The sequence below is a fragment of the Pseudophryne corroboree genome, chromosome 10, assembly GCF_028390025.1.
Source record: "Pseudophryne corroboree isolate aPseCor3 chromosome 10, aPseCor3.hap2, whole genome shotgun sequence".
Classification (NCBI taxonomy): domain Eukaryota; kingdom Metazoa; phylum Chordata; class Amphibia; order Anura; family Myobatrachidae; genus Pseudophryne; species Pseudophryne corroboree.
The window spans coordinates 244,538,022-244,559,417 of record NC_086453.1 but is presented as its reverse complement, the minus strand read 5'-3'; the positions used below and the strand labels follow the sequence as shown (position 1 = coordinate 244,559,417).

General features: G+C 40.0%; 1 protein-coding gene across 9 annotated transcripts in view; it reads right to left on the bottom strand.

Annotated features, from left to right (window-relative positions):
• NCAM1 (neural cell adhesion molecule 1) overlaps positions 1-21,396 on the bottom strand; it is a 513,442-nt gene that overhangs the window by 36,870 nt on the left and 455,176 nt on the right. For 8 of the 9 annotated variants that reach the window (XM_063943169.1, XM_063943170.1, XM_063943171.1 and 5 more), the window contains 2 exons: positions 13,287-13,411; positions 11,961-12,141 (listed from right to left, as the gene is read on the bottom strand). In XM_063943169.1, the coding sequence (XP_063799239.1) occupies positions 11,961-12,141; positions 13,287-13,411 (306 nt within the window). Of the gene's footprint in view, positions 1-11,960; positions 12,142-13,286; positions 13,412-19,530; positions 19,534-21,396 lie in introns of all 9 variants that reach the window. The other variant, XM_063943177.1, reaches the window with a different exon arrangement.

Here is a 21,396-nt window from a genome sequence, read left to right as displayed (position 1 = left end):
ATGTAATGAGAAGCTGTGACAATATAAGACAGACATTATCTAGCATGATCAGAAGTGTTGGAAGGCAACTCCGCCTCCAGCTCCTGAACCCATGATCCAACAGTCTCTGCAGCCCATGTCGCTGCAATGGTGGGCCAATGCGCAGCACCAGTTAGGGTATAAAATGCCCTTAAACAACCCTCCACACGCTTATCTGTCGGTTCTTTCAGAGACGTGACAGTAGTTACCGGCAGAGCTGAGGATACGACCAGCCGCGCCACCTGCGAATCCACTGGCGGGGGTGTTTCCCAATTTTTACTTAGCTCCGCTGCAAGGGGGTAGCGAGCCAGCATCTTCTTGTGAGGCATGAATTTCTTTCCTTGATTTTCCCAGGATTCCTGACGTATTTCAACTAAATGGTCAGAATGAAGTAAAACTTGTTTAACCACTTTCTGACGTTTAAACCTGTCCGGTTTCTTAGGGGCAACATCAGGCTCCGGGTCATCAGTAATTTGACGAATGGTCCTGATAGCCTCCAACAAGTCAGGAACATCCACCTGTGAAACAGATTCCCCATCAGAAGCGTCGGGATCAGAATCTGTGGGGTCAGTATATATGCCATACTCATCAGACGAGGAATCTGGGACGTTGGTGGATTGTGAGTAAGTAATGGCCCGCTTAGAGGACCCCTTGGTCTTAGGCGGGCGAGGGTTAGACTTCTGAGTAGTCAGTGATTGGTTCAATTGCTGTAACTGAGCAGACAGTTGATCTGCCCATGGCGGATTAACCGTGGGGAACATAAGCGTTTGTACTGGCACAGGAGGTCCCATAGGGGGCGTTAGTCTAGTTACCAGCATATGCAATAGCGTGGAGAAGGAGGCCCAAGGTGGGTCATTTTGAACCTCCGTTGCTATAATCCAACTTGGGGGTAAGGATCCTCCAGAACCTGAACCCTCAGCTGCTATATTTTCCTCAAATGTGTCTGCAGCATCATTACCACGCAATGTGGGATCAGCCTCAGGCCCATTGCCCTTTGTAGCTGATATATTAGCAAGCTCAATGCAAGGCAACACAGTACATATCAGCAGCACAATACCTGACAAGAACCCCCTGTGTAGTGTATCAGCACAAACAAGGAATTCAAGAGGTATATCGTGACTAAAAATCACAGAGAAAAATACACACTGAGTATATCCTGTGAACTACATATATTAAACGATAGACCTGACGCACTTAGCCCCCTCAGGTTATAGAATATAGGGACAGCAATGTGAGTGAGATACACGAAATAGACGTCACACAGCAGCTATATGCACACACACGTAGTCATATTGTACAATGCAGAAATTATGACATGCAATAAAACTGCACTGGACTAGCAATACAGAGTAGTACTATGTATAGCTATACACTCAATAGATATAACAATGCACAGTAAAGACTGGATGTATATCACAGGGTACTTGTACCATATAACCCTAAATGCAGTCTTTCTTAAGACTAAATGCAGTCTTTCTTAACTAACACTGGGGGTAATTTCAAGTTGATTGCAGCAGGATTTTTGTTAGCAATTGGGCAAAACCATGTGCAATGCAGGGGAGGCAGATATAACATGTGCAGAGAGAGTTAGAGTTTGGGTGGGGTGTGTTCAATCTGCAATCTAATTTGCAGTGTAAAAATAAAGCAGCCAGTATTTACCCTGCACAGAAATAAAATAACCCACCCAAATCTAACTCTTTCTGCACATGTTATATCTGCCTCCCCTGCAGTGCACATGGGCCCTCATTCCGAGTTGATCGGTCGCAAGGCGAATTTAGCAGAGTTACACACGCTTAGTCTACGCCTACTGGGAGTGTATCTTAGCATCTTAAAAGTGCGAACGAAGTTTACGCAATATTGCGAACAAAAAAAACTTAGCAGTTTTAGAGTAGCTCCAGACTTACTCTGCCTGTGCGATCAGTTCAGTGCTTGTCGTTCCTGGTTTGACGTCACAAACACTCCCAGCGTTCGCCCAGACACTCCCCCGTTTCTCCGGCCACTCCTGCGTTTTTTCCGGAAACGGTAGCGTTTTCAGCCACACGCCCATAAGACGCCGTGTTTCCGCCCAGTAACACACATTTCCTGTCAATCACACTACGTTCGCCGGTGCGAACAAAAAGCCGTGAGTAAAAATCCTTTCTTCATAGCAGAATTACTTAGCGCAGTCGCAGTGCGAACATTGCGCATGCGCTCTAAGCTGATTTTCACTGCGATGCGAAAAAAAAGAACGAGCGAACGACTCGGAATGAGGGCCATGGTTTTGCCCAATTGCTATCAAAAATCCTGCTGCGATCAACTTGGAATTACCCCCACTGTCAGCAGACATGTAGTACTTAAGTTACCAGTGGAGTGTCTACACTCTATAGAATATATTTAGTGACATTTATATATATATATATATATATATATATATTTAAAAAAAAACATTTTTTATATAATACTCAACTAACTAGCATACAGTAACAACTCTTGCTATAAACAAAGTGAGTATGCATAGATTAATATTTAAACTTCAGGTGACAAATAGGTATATAAACACTACGGGGGTAATTCCAAGTTGATCGTAGCAGGATTTTTGATAGCAATTGGGCAAAACCATGTGCACTGCAGGGGGGGCAGATATAACATGTGCAGAAAGAGTTAGAGGTGGGTGGGTTATTTTATTTCTGTGCAGGGTAAATACTGGCTGCTTTATTTTTACACTGCAAATTAGATTGCAGATTGAAGACACCCCACCCAACTCTAACTCTCTCTGCACATGTTAAATCTGCCCCCCTGCAGTGCACATGGTTTTGCCCAGTTGCTAACAAAAATCCTGCTGCGATCAACTTGGAATTACCCCCTACATGCATTGATTTACTAACTGGAGATTGTCATGGTGAGCTCTCAAAGTGGCTGGCACAGATAGAAAGTAAATGCCACAGTAATCAAAACTGAACTCTCATCCTCCACCCCAAAATATTTAAATAAAATAAGTAGTTTAATTTGCTGAAAAACAGGGTAACTTATAAATTTCACTCAATTGGACCTCTATAATAACCCAGGGAAGGTTAAACAGTAATGATAAAAAAAAAAAGTAAAGTTTAATGGTACACACTGCAATGTACACACTGGCGACGAGAGGGGGATGGAAGCAAGTACTAATTACCCAGTTCCAGGCAGTGTTACTTTTGACAAGGATTTTCAATTTAGTTTTAGTCTTAGTTGCTATCTTAAAATTGTATTTAGTTTAGTCTTTTTCTTTTGCTTCATTTAAGTCAAGATTTAGTCAGTGGATTTCTGTTTTCATTTTTGTTTCATTTTAGTCAATGTTTTAGTCATAACGTTTGCAGTTTAATGATACTGTAATGGATTTTGCTGAAGAACATTTGTCTACAATCGCCTTGACTAGTTTGCACACCTTTATCTATGTGTTTAGTAAACTAGGCTCAGTAGGCTAAGAATGTGTTACACACTGAGTCTGTCTGACAGTAGTACTCCTGTATATCATTTACAAATTAATGCCTTAAGTTTGTTAGAACAAACAAGTGCAATACACAATCCTATTTCTGTCACAGCAGGTCATATTTATTTTCTGTAAATATCTAGAACACATAATTGTTCTTTAAAAATGTAAAACCCTACTTCCAGGGATGAGTTTGACAAGGAATTTATATTTAGTTTTAGTCTTAGTGTTTTTTTGCTTTGTTTAAGTAAAGATTTAGTCGATGGTGTCACAATCCTGGCTGAATTTCTTATGTTCTGTGTCATACCTCAGCATGGGGCAGATGTATTAACTTGGAGACGGCAGAAGGAAGTGATAAACCAGTGATATGTGCAAGGTGATAAAGGCACCAGCCAATCAGCTCCAATATGTAAATTAACAGTTAGGATCTGATTGGCTGGTGCCTTTATCACCTTGCACATATCACTGGTTTATCACTTCCTTATGCCTTCTCCAGGTTAATACATCTGCCCCCATATTCTGCAAACATGCATCTGCTTCACATACTAACTGCAGTCTTGATTACTTACAGATCAGCACCTGAGTAGAAATTCCTCTGTGTAATTGCAAAGATCCAGTGTTCAGCAACTGGGCTCTCTGTTCATCACATCCAGCTGGAAGTCTGTACATGCTGTTCCTGCATAGTTCTCTCAGCATAATGTGTATAAATTCTAAATGTGTTTATTCATATTGTCTGCATCCTAGTGTTTGGGCCTACTAGGCCTCAAGCCACATCTGAGCTTAAGCCAGGAGTACTGCTGTGACAAGTCCTGATCACCTGACTGCAACACAGCCAATCTTGTGACTGTCTGAGTGGGATATGGTCATTAGGTAGACAGTCATTAGGTCGACCACTATTGGTCGACATGCAATAGGTCAACATGGTCACTAGGTCGACATGTACTAGGTCAACATGGAAAAATGTCAACATGCGTTTTTCACTTTTTTTCATTCTTTGAACTTTTTCATACTTTACGATCCATGTGGACTACGATTGGGAATAGTCACCTTGCCCGAAGCATGGCGATTGAAGCGAGTGCACTAATTGGGGTTCCCCGTCACTTTATGAAGAAAACGACACCAAAAAAAGTTTAAAAAAACCTCATGTCAACCTTTTTCCATGTCAACCTTGTTCATGTCGACCTAATGAACATGTCGACCTAGTGACCATGTCAACCTAATGCATGTCGACCAATAGTGGTCAACCTAATGACTGTCAACCTAAGTGTGGTCGACCTAATGACCCATACCTGTCTGAGCTTCCCTGCACCACCTGATTCCATTCAGCCTATCCCAGTTAACCCAGGGGTTTATCTTCCAGCCTCTGGCTCTCATGAATCATCAGTACAACAGTCTCTTTCCAGGAAGTAACAGCTCTGTGCTAAGCTCCTTCATTCCAGTGACTTTGTAAGATCCAGTCCATCCCAATTCCATTCCGGCTACCATTGCTATTTGGACTTTACCTTTCTTCAGTGTCTTCCTGCAATACTGCCAGTGTTAAGATTCCGGATCAAGCCCGATGAGCACTCCAGTCCGTTCTGGTTCCATTACGGATACTATTTTAATTTTAACTGTGTTTTAACACTCTCACGTGCCAAGATTCCGGATCAAGCCCGGCCAGCACTACAGTCCAATCCAGTTTTATTTTGGATATTATTGTTATTTGAGCTTTGTCTTCTACAGTCCAATCCAGGATATTATTGTTATTTGAACTTTGTCTTTTCAGTCCAAGCCAGTTTCATTCCAGTTATCATTCTGTGGCCAACCTGGTATCTTCTGTCATTATACAGTATCTACAGTGAATCATGGATGTTGTTCTTTAATAAAAGCTTCATTTACTATTATATCTACCTCTGGGTTTGTCACTGCTAGAACACCAATGATTCTTTCAAGTACATGCATCACACCTGGTTAAAGTCTCCTCAATTCATTTATGCTCCCTCTGTGTTAGCTCCGTCCACAAATGCCTGGCCAAACCAAACCTAACCCTCAGGCATGACAGGTGGATCTCAGTTTTCATTTTAGTCTAATTTTAGTCCTGGAATAAATTGTAGTCAACAAATACTTTTAGCCAAAATTCTCATTGACAAAATTAACCCTGGTCCCGGGCTTGTTGGTGGGGACTAGGTTCGGGTCCCCCGCCCACACACACACATTGCGTATACTTACCTTGTGGCGGCAAACCATCCCCGCAATTAATATTTAATTTATCATTTTTTAAGATGACATGGCCACGTTCCTGGTTAGGCCACGTACCGTACAGTATCTGGGTCCAAAGCAACGTTCTACGACCATAACAGCATATACCAAAAAAAAAATTATCCAGACAAAATGATTTATTTTCAGTGTTCTGATGTACAATATAAGATTGGCTGCGTAGATACAGCTGTGTAAAAGGCAGACATCTAAGCGAGTCTGTTATTTTAGCTATAGATAATAAAAGTAACCATATCTGACTAGATGATATACTTGTGTGAAGGTAGAGCTGCACTGTAACTCTGTTAGCTTTAAGTTTTCTTTATCTTCAATCAAATTTCAGTGAATTATTTTCAACTACACCAATAATTTTTGAATGTTGAATTCTAAGCAATACAAACACTTTGTTTTGTAAGCAACATTAAATTTGTCTGATGATCCTGTCATACTGTTGACGGAAACCCAAACACTTTATATACTCTGACACTCACTCAACAATAATTTAATACCATTCAATACAGAAATACGAAACAGTTTGCTGAGTAATGAAGACTGCAATAACATCTGAAGAAACTCGTATCTATTTGTTTTACTTATAGAGTCTTATACGATCACAAACTGCACAGCCTAACTCAGTGCTGGCTACAGCCAAAGCTGTACAGAACGGTACAGTGAGCACTTAGTGATTTTTTACACATTCCGAAAATGCTAAATACTGTGGCCAGCAAATACTATGGATTAATATGAATCCTTTTCACTTGTTCTGTCTTTGCTTAAGATGACTTTGGCATGGTTTTTTTTTGGTATGTGTTTTGGTTCATTTTATTTAATGGCTCACAATATTTTTTTATCATGTGATACTGTGATTTAATTATGACTTTCTGTTTTAGCCTATTTAAAAATTGTATAATTTAATCATCTTATAATATCACAGTGGTTCCCAAACATTTTCGAATCATGGAACCCTATAGTGTCAGCATTATTTCACGGCACCCCTAGGCCCAAAGTTTGATACTGAGAAATTCAAAAATATTAAATTAAGTGAATTGTGCTTATGTCATTCGTAGATTTAGTTATGGAGTGAGGGACAGGACTCACTTCTGTTTATCCACATATATTATGACTGGAAGCCACAAGCACTCGTTTTGCCTATTACATTCACCATAATTAATTTGAATTGGTCCTGGATCACTAACCCTGCCAGTGTTCTGAGGCACCCTAGGGTGTCAAAGCATCCAGTTTGGGAACCACTGTTATTTAATTTTATTGTCAATGTCTATACAAGCAAAAAAAAATTATATGAAAAGGTGTTTGTCGATGAAAATATATCTGATATAATAAAAACTAAAAGTTCTTTCAATAAAATCAATTTATTACACCGATTCATTACTGGACATTGCATTGCATTTTACACGTGGCTCATCTTGGGTTAGTAATAAGATCTGATCTATTTTTTATTTTACATCTGCAAGTATAAATATGGGAGACAGCTCTCTGGCATTAGAAAGGAGAAAACCTGTCCTTTTCTTTAACCACTTAACTGGCATGATCAGTTCACATGCAACCACGCCACCCCGCTGAGTCCCCCAGTTTTTGACATGCACATTCGTACTGCAGATGTGCATAATAAATACGATATTTTAATATTTTAAAACAATACTTTTTAAACTATGCTAAATAATATATACCGTACATTTGTTTTTTTAAACAACAACTATATGAACGGTTTTGAATGGAAAAATCATCAGTTTAGTGGTTAAGTGTGTCACAGACACATCCCCAGTAAGTAAGGTGTGACATTGCCCATTCATTATTATCCTTCACAGCGCCGGAGGTATTCTGTATTTCTGGTTTTCAGATCTTTTTGCTAATTAATCAGTTCTGTATATGTGTTGATGGGAATGGCCATAAGGATTATACAGAACTTGAAAAAAAGCCTCAGCTTGTCTGTCAAAATAAACTAACAAGCATCAGTTTTCTCATGGGCAAATTGATTATTATATAATGCACTGAGCTACGTACTGCAAGGTTGGCATAGAAATGCATTTAGAAAATAAAACAGACAAATATTAAGCTCTGGGAGATATTCACCGTTGCTCATGAATATCACGGCTCTTGGGTCAAGAGCACTAATTAAATGAATGCAGCGGAAGTGCAATCAGTGCACCCAACCCAATTCAGATCCAGTTTAAGAAGCTTTTAGACATGATTTCTGTATTAAATTTTGTCTTAAATGTTAATTAATTTATGGTTTTTCTAACAATTTTCTATGTATGGTAAAGGAACTGTAAAACAAAATACATGTCAGTGTTCTAGGCTGAGGAGTAGCCAGAACTTTGTGGGCTTCATAGCAAAATTTTGAAGGGTCCCCAGTCCCAATGCTTCTAAGAGACACCTCTCTGCAGCAGCTGATAATTTTATGCCCCATAGTAGCGCCTACTTCACTTCACATTATATCACATTGTAGGGATACCAGATGCAACACAGTACCTCCAATTTACATTATGACATAAAAGGGCAGATTCAATTGTTGCCACTAGATGGCGCCCAACAAAGCAATTAAATTGCTGCTCCTTACGGTTGTGCATGCAGCTGGGGAGACACATTTAAGCTCCCAGCCTCCTGTGGTGTGAGCTGAAATGTGCGCAAACTCTGTGGTTTGGCCACTCAAATGGGAGTTTGAACTCCCTAGCCTGTACTTTAGACAGGTTTAGCCACTGTGCGCAGCTAAACCCGCTACTAATGGGCATGCGCGCCCAATGGTGGCAACAACTGAATAGTCCCAGTGGGAGCTCAACAGGTTTGGGAGCCCACAGAACAACTGAATCAGCCCCACAATGTCCTGAGCTCATACTATGTCAAATTACAGTGCCCCCAGTTCATATTATGCCACATTATATGGAACAGGTCCAGAGGCATACCAAGATCTATTGCAGATATATTGTAAGTTCCCCTTTGTTCCACCCAATAGTGAAAAATGTATATAACACATGTAACTCTGACAGGGAAGGTGGGCCCCTCTCAGCTCTGGGCCCCATAGCAGCTGCATTCCCGACAGTGTTTCTAGGGAAACAGCAGTACAGTATATGCATGCAAACCCTCAAACACACTATTTAAAGAATGCAGACATTGAGAACTGTTGTTTTCTATACTTAGCAGCCAAGAGCGTAACTAAGGTTATACAAGCAGTGCCGTCACCCTGGAAGGGCACACTGCAGCCAGTAACGCTTCTGCAGAGCAGCCCAGAGTGTCCAAATGATAGTTGGGTTAGTTGTGGACATGCACCATGCAGCCTGTTGAGCCACCCAGGGCATCCTAAGTACGCTCCTGGCAGTGCTCTACTTCCTGCTGCTAGGGGGAAGGGGAGGAGGGCTAGCACCGTGTGGCACATATTCCTGCTCTGGCACTATTCACAACCAACAACATCATTACATAATGTTTGAATATGAATTCCAGAGAGAACTTATACATTGTAACAAGGGATGTTACATTTACTGTATAGGTCATGAGTATGCATCTGTAACCTATGTACTGGTATGCTCTGTTATTTATGGAGATGCTTTCTCACCCCCGCAGGACAAGTGATCAGTGTCATAGCACATTATACTTTCTTTCTGTTGGCCTAACATCAGTGAGCAAACGCAGGACAATCCAAACACACAGACAATACAGACTTATTCATGCTTGGCTGTTCATCTGCACATATTTCATGTTCTAAGATGTTCTACTACATGCATGCTGTGTGTATCTCACAAAGGGTAATGCATATGTTTAAAGAGAAAGATAAGAACTCATAGTTGATAACCTAATAGGTATGTGCAGGACTAGGCCAGGTGTGGGAAGGGGGATGAGTGGATTGCTAGCTTTGGCCATTCAGATTGACTGTTGGGTGGAATTCAGTGGTTTTATGAGGTATGTGTGATGCAGAAAGGATAGTTGGTTGAGTCTTTCTGCTTAATTTGGAAAGTTCTTACCAGTAGCCTCAACAGCCTCAAGGGAGCTAATGCTGACACAATCATGTCTGACTGAAGTGGGTTAAACACTAACACAGGGCCAGGTTTGCATTCTATTGTAAAACCTTTTGTTTTGACTCTAATATGACTGCTTAGATTATCCAATCATCTACTAGGTAGGGGGTGGGATTAGGCCTGAGGAGTCTATATTTGGCTCATGAGCAATGACTCTGACCCCTTCAAGCTACCCTTCTTCCCTTCTTATGTTTCTTTGGGGTGGCAGGGTCAGGCAGATCAGAACACTCTGTCTGGTCCTCTTCCTTGCCTACATTTTCCTCCTATTCTTCAAATTTCATTGATATCAAATAAATTGATGACCACATTTAAACGCCATGGGCCAGATGTAATGAAGTGCGAGACAGGCAGAATGCCAAGATTCCGGCTGAACTTGTACGTTTTTTAAAGCAGCAAACATTTACAAGGCAAAACCAGGTTGGAAATAGCGGATCTACATCCATATGCTACTGACTGCATCAGTAGCATATACGTCATCCTTATGCCAGGAATACATCAGATACATTAAAATCCTATTTTAACATTTGTGTTCACAGTATACATTTTTTTTTAGGTTTGAATTAAATTCAAAATTATCTTCTCACTAATTACATATTACAGTCTTTGTCAATGAAGAAAGCACCTAACCGCTTCAGAGGTCAATCTGAAATCATAAGTGGCTAGCTAGTACTGACAACTGCCGTCATCATAAGTATTTATTTGCACAGTCCTCTGGACTCGCACGAGATATGGCATTGACAGGCATACTTGTGTCTCCACACGTGTCTGCTTCAGTTCGCAGCTAGATGAATGTGCCCTTACTGTATTCGGACCGCATTTGCATGCTTCTTCCCTCCACTAGAGGATTGATCGTAAGTTTGGAAAACAGGGGAAGACCCTAGATCATGTTTCAGTGTTAACTATAACAATCCTGGAAATATAATTAAATCACTGGAACCGTGGGAATTTAATTTTCCAGTAGGTCGTGTTGCTACTAAAGGTCACAGTCACTGGGGGGGGATATGACGGAAAATGTAGCATGCACTCCTTTTCAAGCTTGGACTGTCTCTGCTGCTCTGTAATGTGCTTTAACCATAGATTTTTGTAAGTGTGTGGGGGGGGGGGGGGTAGAATGGGGAGGCAGCCAGCAATAGCTATGTGTCCACAATGGAGAGTCCTAGGGATGAAAGCACCACTGAAGTCTTTGAGGTCTATAACATCTATAACTATAGGAAGGAGATAGGCATAGTACAGACAATATCATAAGCAGTTGTAATAAGGAAACCACATAGGGGGTTATGGAGCATCTTCTTAATGAGCCAGACTTATTAAAGAGCTATTTACAAGAGATATACAAAGGACCACCAAAAAGAATGGTTGGGCCAGATACTAGAGGGAGCATGGCCATGCCTCTCTGTGAATGCTGCGGCCCTCTAAAAAAGCTGCATGGCAGTGAGGGTGTGGGCATGCCATCTTGGGGCATACAGCCCCAGGCAGTCTGTGCCACCACCTTCCACTCACCCACACCCATCACTCACCTCCCTCCGATAAATAACACATTTTAAAAATCACTCTCCATATGTTTGTACTCGCACCTGGCTTACCCTAACCCCGCCATACGATTACAGACATCTCATTTTACCTGCATGACTTCATCCTAAAACATTGCAGGGCACAAGGACAGCTAAATGCTCAATTTCCTAGCATACCAATGGCCTTAATCTTGAATATGTGGAGCTCCATAATGGGTACCTTAGGACATTTATAAATCCATTAGCTTAAACTGTGTCTAAAATGTAGTTTATGCAATTTTTTGGCTGTTCCAATTATCCCACATAATTTTTGGATGTAGAAGCTCTCCATTAGAGGTACATTTACTGTCAGTTGTGAAACTTTTTCCATAATGCATTGCACAATGTGGTATAAAGCAATGATTGGAGGGACAGGAAGCAGCGACTTTGCTGTTTGCCCTACAAGGCAACTCTATTTTTAGATTTTATAAAATCCCCAAGTATGTAAAGTGTCACTATATTTTGTTATTCTATAGTAAAAGTTGCAATGTAATTACATTCAGCATACCGCATCTCACACTCTGATTCATGGCACGCTCCAGGCACAACACAAGCCCTGCATGCAAGACCAGTTATGGTGGTAGGCTGAAAGCAAGCAGCTGTCAAGCATATTAGGAAGGAAGCAGCACTGTTGCGTTAATGGTTAAGCAGAATGGGGGACAATGTGTAAAATATGAGTAGTACCTGGAATGACTGTGGGCTGGGTTGTGGTTCTAAAATTCAAAAGAGCTGACTTTGACTTCCCCTGCTGGTTCTCAGCCACCACAACCACCTCGTACTCAGCATTCCACTCCAGCGATCGGAGCATAATGTGGTCACTTTCTGATGCAATCTTAATTTCTGGCTTCCAGTCCACAGAATTTTTCTAAAGGATAATCAAAGTTGATAATATAGGTCTCAGATCAAATCACATTATTTATTTACTTCCAGTACATTTACAGTGAGTGACAGTAATCAAAAAGCACTGAACACACAACTTTATCCTGTGCATGTAACAAATCAGGGATGTGGATTAACAAAACATGAGACTAAAATGCATATGACTGGACTGTTTACCTTGGCTCTCCAATCACATACTGTACTGTATGTGTGGCCTGTTGTACTCTTTCAATTTTGAGATGTAAACAATTTTTGGACAATAAATAAGTTGAGACAGAGATTACATAGACACAGAATTTGATGGCAGATAAGGGACCTTATTCAGGTTCAGTTGCAAAATTGCACAATCGCAAATCGGCCGATTATTGGATGACTGCACATGCACTGCGTCTACATCGTGTGTGCCCGAAAGCCGTAATACGATCGCAGGCCCATCAAAGTGCGATTGCCAGGGAGTGATCATTTGTGGGCGGTTACATGGCATTTGTGGGGAGTGGTTGGTAAAATATAGGCGCATCATGGCTGTTTTCGTGGCATGTATTGGACGTCAGTTGCAATGGATTGCGATTAAAAACATGGCGCCGATGCAACTGCATTCTCATTATTTTGAGTAGCCCTAGGTCATTTGCAACTGTTGATGGTGCTCGATTTCTGCATATGCGTCACATTAATGTGACTGCACACGCAAATTTGCAAATTCATCTGCACCTTTTTCCTTTCTGGCCGGCTCTTCACATGCATTTTGTAGCAGAAGCAGGATTGAGAAAATCGCACTTTCTGTCTCAATAGCGATTCAACCTGAATGATGCCCTAAACACATGTACTTGCATACACCTACACACTAGTGTACATTTTTCTACCTACCAGTATATTTTTGGATTGTGGGAGGAAACCGGAATACCCAGAGGAAACCCATGCAAGTACGGGGAGAATATACACATTCTACACAGTTAGGGCCATTGTGGGATTGAACCCATGACCTCAGTGCTGTGAGGCAGTGATGTTAAACATTATACCATCCGTGCTGAGCATTAGATTGAGCGGCTTCATTCATTGGTAATTAAACAGGCGAAATGTATGGATAATTATTAGATCATTCACTAAATAAATGCCTGAAAGGTAGAGACTTACGGGTTTGTACCGGTACAAGTAGTGGCGGATAGGAGATCCACCATCGTCTTGCTTAATCAGGTAGACTCTAAATGAGTTCCCATCATCTCCAACACGGCCTGACAACTTTGGAGCACTTGGTTCCCCTGAAAAGACATGACATTATTATTATCATTTATATAAAGTGCCACCATATGAAGCAACGCTGCACAGAGATTATATCATTCACATAACACCATGACATGAACAGTATGCCAGCAGAGAACACTGGTGATTGCAATTAAAGCTCAGTACTTGAATTATTACAGTACTTGTCTTAGTGTAAATGGGAGATTCTGCTACTACGGCCTCATCAATGTATCTTAGCACTAATGCACTGTCGTTTCCATCTGTGTTTAATCAGAGTTACACAATGCAAAAAATGCATTATGAATAACGTTATTATATATCCAAGCTCTTGATGTACACGTAAGAATCACAGTAGCTGGCTTGAAATAGTTCAAATATAAGGAAAATGTTTTTTTGTTTGTTACTATCTAAGGACTAGCAACTTTTCTTTGTATTGCTAACATTGTCAGATAAGAGTGGCTTTGTACTGTTTATTACCATATAAATCCTTTAATGCAGAATGGCACTCAGGAGTCACAGTAAGAAACCCTCACAGAACATAAGAGAATAAGGTAAGATAATATTCATAAGAGGCTCTTTATTCTAGATTTTAGTATACTGATTTTATGTAATTAGGTAGCCTGCTAGTTTGATACACTATTGTTTAATTATTCATATTATTAAAACCATAGCTGACCACTAACATAGGAATAATGTGTTGTGAATTAGTGTGCATACACCACTCCATCTCTAACTACCCTAACAAGGTCCAAATGGCCACCAAGAGGAACCTTGCGACAGCTTGTTAGGGATCCCCGCAGTCTTGGCAAAATATTAAACTGATCAATGCTTAGTTCATGCATTTTACTTTATCCAGAGCAATATTTGTTATTATCACACTGGAGCTCTGGTTGCACTCTACTGAGCATGTGTGTGATTTCAGCATGGAACTGGAAGCTCAAATAAAGCTCGGATAAAAAAAATATATGTTTTATATATAAAAATATACATTAAGTTAATATATCATTTTCTTACAAATACCACCCCACTTTTTTCCATGCTCTTAAAATTATATTTATATACTGGGGTTGGGGGCAAATAGCCATATACACTTTAAAAAGAGCGCCACTGAAATTAATAATAATAATAATAATAATAATTTCTCCATTATTTTTGCTAGTCCAGTACTTGTGTTGATCAGAGTAGATATCCATCTTTGCTAAATAATTAAGCTCTTCAATGTAAAAGCACAAGTAAACGTTCATTGGCAAAAGTTGTGATACTTAGTGTTGGCAGGGTTACTGCCCTACCTATGTACTTAGGGCAAATTAAAAAAAAGCCCTTTTGATTTTTACACTGTGATAAATCACAGCTGGCATGAAATAATATGAATGCAAAGCTCAAAGTCAAACTGCAAATAGCTGAAAGCATGCACGTCATTGGAAAACTTCTGCCATTCACAAGAAAGACCTGTGTATGGATCACGTATCTAGCCTTACACCTACTGTAGTCTGTTGTTAATACAATACTTTTCAGCTTGATAGTACTAGTTACAGATGTGTCCCCTTACAACTTTGCTCCATGCGCTACAAGTCATATTACACAAAACGTGTCAGTGCTGTGTGAATCGATAGCGTCTTTTGCAGCGAAAATGCGGTTTAGACGCAATGTAATGTAATAGGCTGCATAAGCAGCTTCTGCTGATTAAAATGATATGCAGCATGCCTATATTCTGTGTGTGACTGCAACTGTATTTGCATGCAAAATGCTATGCTACAGTGTTTTCCTGGAAAACACTAACTTTTCATTTCAGATGCAGATAGAGCCGCAATTACACACAGAATATAGGCATGCTGCATATCATTTTAATCAGAAGAAGCTGTTTTTGCATCTTATTGCATTACATTGCATCTTAGATGCATTGACACGGCAAAAGACGCAAAAAAAGACGCTCGATGCTACCGAGGCACGTCATGGCATCGAGCGTCTTGAAGGGCTGTTTAGCGTGACTGCAGCAAGGATGAAAGAGGACATATCTGTATATACACCATCAAAAAGGGCTGCTTTTCTGACATGTGAGTCCGTCAGTATAAATGAGCAAACCGCACACTCTGATGTAGAATGACAGATGGCCCACACTCATATAATTATAATTAATATCATTAATGTATTAAGATAAAAAATACACAGTAGAAATACTGGTAGCTGTAACACTTCCAAGCTGCTATTTACAAAGATTTGAGAAAAGTGGATAACACCAATATTCCAAATGATCATAAAGTATGTATGTTTTGTTATAAATAAGTTTGGAGCTATTATTATTCCTAGCCAGCACAACTAAACACATTTGCTTAATGGACTATTATAAATGTTAACCTTTACAAGTTTACTTTCCAACACACAAAAGCCACTGAATAGCTTTTAAATATTGATAAGAGTCTTAACGCATAATGCTTCTGCTTCTACGGAGATTAAACCCATAATTTTTATCAACTCCAATTCATAAGTGGCCACAAAGGTGCTTTACTGCGCCGTTCCCAGGACTGAAGAAGAGTGGATATTTTATCATGGAGAGAAAAGGATTTACGCTGCCGTGTGCGTGGAGGTTATTCAACGATGGGAACCTGCCGATTTTAACATAAAATAAGACTAAAACAAAAGCATTAAAAAAAGAAATGACTGGTCTGTAAACAGAAACCGTAAACTAATAAAATTGCAGGGGTTAGTGATGAATGCAGCTAATAATAAAAGAGGATTAGTGAGGAGAGAGTGAAATATTAGTCAGTCGAAAATACATCTGTCATAGCCACTGAGGAAAAGAAAATCGTTATAGAAGTGGTTAAGTGAAAGAAATAGATTTGACAGGCTGTTGTGAATTTCTGGTGACAATTTCTGAGACATGATATAAATGGTGTTAAAATGTGCACCCAGTATAACAAACGAGTGGCGATAATTATTGATAAGCAGGGGACATGCAATTTCAGGCATCATGCATTAGGGGGAAAAAACACAAACAAAGAAGTGATTTCCATTAACCCATTATTTCTTTGCTTGTATGTGACTTCCGACAACTTTTACCAAATGCATAGCCTTTTTTCTTCCTTTTATTTAAACTTTTATGGGGAAATTTATCAAACATTCTAAAGAGGACAAGTAGAGGGGTTGCCCTTAGCAACCAATCAGATCCTGGCTATTATTTACCTAGTACAGTCTATAAAATCATAGCTAGTAGAAACGCATTATTTTCTACAGTACGGTCAACTTCTCCACTTGTCCTGTTCAGATGGTTTGATAAATCTCCCCCATAGTCCTGTATTAATACATACTTGCCTAATTTGTAATTCTCCTCTCCGAGAGAAGCCCAGAGAGGAGAAGCAGCTGACCTCTTTGGGGGGCGGGCTCTCATTTCATTAGGCCCCACCCCATCACGGCAAAATGCCTTGAATTGCAGCTCAGTGGGGGAAGCGTCTGATCTTAAGTGGCGCAATCTGTGTAATTTAAGCCTTATCCCCTCCCCATGGAGCAGCAATTCCGGGTGTTATCTCACCATCCTGCTCAATTCACTAGGAAGTGGGCAGGATGTGGGAGATCCATCCACTCTGCCAGGGGTGCAAGGGACTACCTGAAATATTGTTAGTGTTCTGCACCTACTGGGAGAGTAGGTAAGTATGATTTTATATTATTGAATAACATATTCAATTATATTAATACATACTTAATATAATTATGCCCAGATAATTGATCTCAGAAGCTTGCAGATTATGGACAGGATTCATCAAAGGTCATTTTGTGGAATATGCCGTTTTTTTGGAGGTTTGGATGCCTATTGTATATGCGCCAAGCACCTGGTAGGCAATGTCATGCATAATAGAAGCCTATTGGCTTCTTTTCACGTTTTGCGACGCATGTGCAGAAGGACTCCTGAGTCACAAAACCGTAAGTCCCCATAACACAAAGGTCAGCTCTTATCAGGAGAACCGTCCTTTGCTTAAATCTTCCTGCATAAGGCTTTAATTAACACTGTGGTGTATGCGATCAGTGGTGGGATGCTTTGTATTCAAAATGCGATGCTTGATGCACCCCGCCCTATGTATTTTATAAGTGTTGCAGAAAGGCACATAAAAGCAAATACATTAGTAATCTGAGTCCCTCTTGAATACTGCAATGAGGAAAGGTGAGAATGGAATGTAATTTGAATAAAATAATTACAATCTAACATAACGTGGTGTTTAAAGTTAAATCCAATTTGACAATTGAATAAAACCCCAATTTCAAATCTGATTTCAGAACAGACTGAAGTGAGCTTACTTTCATTATTAGTCTGGTGTTAGCCGTTTCTGGTAAAGCAGGAAATTACCATAGGGGAAAGAATCATTTGTTTCTATTAGTACAGTGCTGATCAACTTTCCCCAGGCGGGTATCACATAGTATTGTAGTCTCAGGCAGGTGTTTTCATATTGTTCACAAGAGTGTTTGACCCTGAGAAGCTGGGTATTGAATGATGTTCTAACTAAGGGTGACATGTACTAAGAAGTGATAAAAGTGGAGAAGTGAGCCAGTGGAGAAGTTGCCCATGGTAACCAATCAGCACTGACGTAACATTTACAATTTGCATACTACAAACATATACAGAGCAGCTGATTGGTTGCCATGGGCAGCTTCTCCACTGGCTCACTTCTCCACTTTTATCACTGCTTAGTACATGTCCCCCTAAATCCCTTATATAAGAAGGACATACACAGGTATCATAAGGAAGTAGTGCAAGAAGGATGGAGCTAGACATTAGTCCTATGGGCTACCAGTTGGACAGCACTGAACTAGTATAACTTACGTAATAGCAGAGGGTAGGGGGAAACTGAAGACAAACCAAACAGAGCAGGTGGTTTCTTTGTTCTTTGTGTTCACAATGTCTCTGGGACATGGGACGGGACATTTGCATGCATGCATTAGTACTGATTCATTATTAGAATTAGTGATACTACATGTGTCAAAGGCTAATTACATTAGTGTGCCTCAACATCCATACCTTGTTATTTTCCCTACTCATTTTTGCCCGGAGGCCTAGGGGACTTATTCAGGTTTGTTAATAAAACCAAAAAGCACACTAATGAGCAAAACTATGTTGCACTGCCGATGGGTTAGATGTAACATGTGCAGACAGATTTCGATTTGGGTGGGTTATATTGTTTCTGTGCAGGGTAAATACTGGCTGCTTTATTTTTACACTGAACACACCCAACCCAAATGTAAATCTCTCTGCACATGTTACATCTGAACCACCTGTAGTGAACATGGTTTTGCCCATATAGTGTGCTTTTTTTGTTTGCTAACAAACCTGAATAAGGCCCTAGGTTATTATAATTTGACCAATGTTTTCAAAGGTTTCAAGTATTGGCTAAAATAGCATTGGGGTATTAATTTCACACTGATTCTCAAGGCAGATAGTTACACAGCGTAGTAAATCACTGTAGACAATGAAACATGGTTTCCTTATGGCATTTGTGAATGGGTCGACATGTGAGCTGTACATTTTACCATGCGATTAACTGCAACCCTGTAGTAACTATACTTTATATTGCCAGGTGTGAGATCTTATCCATGAATAATCTATTACTGCGCTAGGGATTTCTGGGTATTTTCTGTATTATAGCTAAAATTGCGTTTACTTTGGTTTTTGGGAGGGTGAATTGGTATATGGGCCATTTTGTGCAGTATTTAATATTACAATGCAATGGTTTTATTAAAGATGTCATTTTATTCCACACTGGCTATAATGCCTAGTAATGCATAGGTGAGAGGAACTATCAACCAATGCAGTTTGTGAATTATCTGAAAGAAGAAAGTGTTAGATTTTGCTTTGGCAGCTAGTTGGCTTTCCAGCTGTTGTGGAACTATAACTCCCAGAATGCAGGGTTGCCTAAAGCTGCAGTAGATTCTACTGCACACTGATTACTGCCCTGCCACAAAAAGTCTTACAGTTTATTCAATGAACATTATTACTGTGCCGGGCAATGTTTCAGCGTCAGGACAGAAATCTGAGAATTCTGTCCGGTGTTTTGTGTTTGGAGGGAGCCTAAAAATGATTAATTTTATTCTGTTCATGATATGTGCAATGCTCCCGACCTTGCTACAAACCAACCAGAACAAAGAATGTTACCTTCTGTTGACCAGCGAGGAGGACATCAGCAGCACCATGCAAGTCACATGACAATTCACATGATACGCACGCACATGATTGGTTGAAAGGAAAGTGGAGGGAGGTCACATGAAAAATATAAAAAGAATGTAAACGATGAGAGAAGGGGAAAAATAAACATTTAAGGGCGAAATAAAGGGAAGGTAACATAAAACAAAACATTAGGTAACAAAAGCTGGAAAATATTTAAATAAATTACAGCTGGAAAATTGGATAAATGTCTAATTACGTTAGTTACAAAGGGCACAATTATTTCCACTGTTAGAAGACCCAGCGCCATGGAAGAGCTGAAAGATAAATGTTAAAAATTACTTAAGGGAGGAAAGACGTGTTATTGCAGAGGTGGTGCCGACGTGGCACAGATTATTCCAACCTGTAAAAATAAAGGCTGCTTTATATGTGTGGTCTTTGGACAGGTAAATCAAATGTAACACAGATTGCATCTTCTTTTTGCACTGCTGGTATTACTGGCATGGATATTGCCAGAAAAGACACATACTGTATTAAGCACATAGGGGCAGATGTATTAACCTGGAGAAGTCATAAGGAAGTGATAAACCAATGATGAATGCAAGGTGATAAAGGCACCGGCCAATCAGCTCCAGTATGTAAATGAACAGTTAGGAGCTGATTGGCTGGTGCGTTATCATCACCTTGCATTTATCACTGGTTTATCTCTTCCTTATGCCTTCTCCAGGTTAATACATCTGCCTCAATGTTCCAAGGCTCTTGAAATAAATCCATTGTCGCTTCATTGACAAACATCTACATAAGCAGCAACAAAAATACTACGTAATCCTATGAAGATAAATCAGTAAAATCTAAAGATGATATTTTTCTTCCACCTGTAAAAGCACCAACTATTTTCTAAAGGGTCTAAAACTGCAAAACCAAAAAAGGTTCATTGATGCATCTTAAGAGAAGCTTCCCCTGCCAATGGTGTGATAAAGAAAAGGTGACGTTCTGAAGACACAGTGACAGTAGATGAAGTGAAGCACAATGTAAGTACAACAATCCATGCTGTGATTTGTGAACACTGTCCCTGCACTCAGCACACTGCCCAAGATAAATGAATGCATCTAAAATATCACACGCGGTTATCTACCTCCTAAGTGCTAAACGGATCGTAGCAGAAGTCAGCTACATTTGGCAACCATTTGTACAAGCTGCTGTCTGGTCGAAAATTCCGTTCCACCAAGTTTCAGTTTACAGAAGTTGGTTTAGGTTTCAAGATTTTAAAAAATGCACAATAGCTATCACACATCTATAACATATGGTCCATCTATCTATAGGCCTTTTGAATAGCATTTTCTTGCATTACTGGTCCTTCCAGCATTTTCCTTGAATGCTTTCCTGTACTTAGCCTGTATACTATGTTGTGTATTCAGCCAACAATAGCTGTTCAAGGCAGGATGTATAAAGTAAACAAATTGCAATTGGCCACCAATTAATGGGTTCTGTATTGTGCAGTGACCATAAGGGTTTGTAATCTATATGATAGCATTGGTCAGCAGGTGTCTGGCAAAGTACTGTACACTGGCTGCCAGGAAGTGGGCTCTGTATTGCTCATTCTCAGGATTGTACAGGCCTGCACAGGTACAGGGGAAATCCCTGGTGAGTCCCACTGCCTGGGGCCCCAAATAGGTTCCAGACTGTGCCCTTGAATTATACATTATACATATATTACATTATACTGCACAGGACTAAGGTGTATTTTCTATAGTGCATTTTTGTTCTTAATCTGCTACATTATCATGCATAGAATAGCAGTATTTACTATATATATATTTATCAAGGGGCCCAGACGATGCACTCACTAATGGTTGG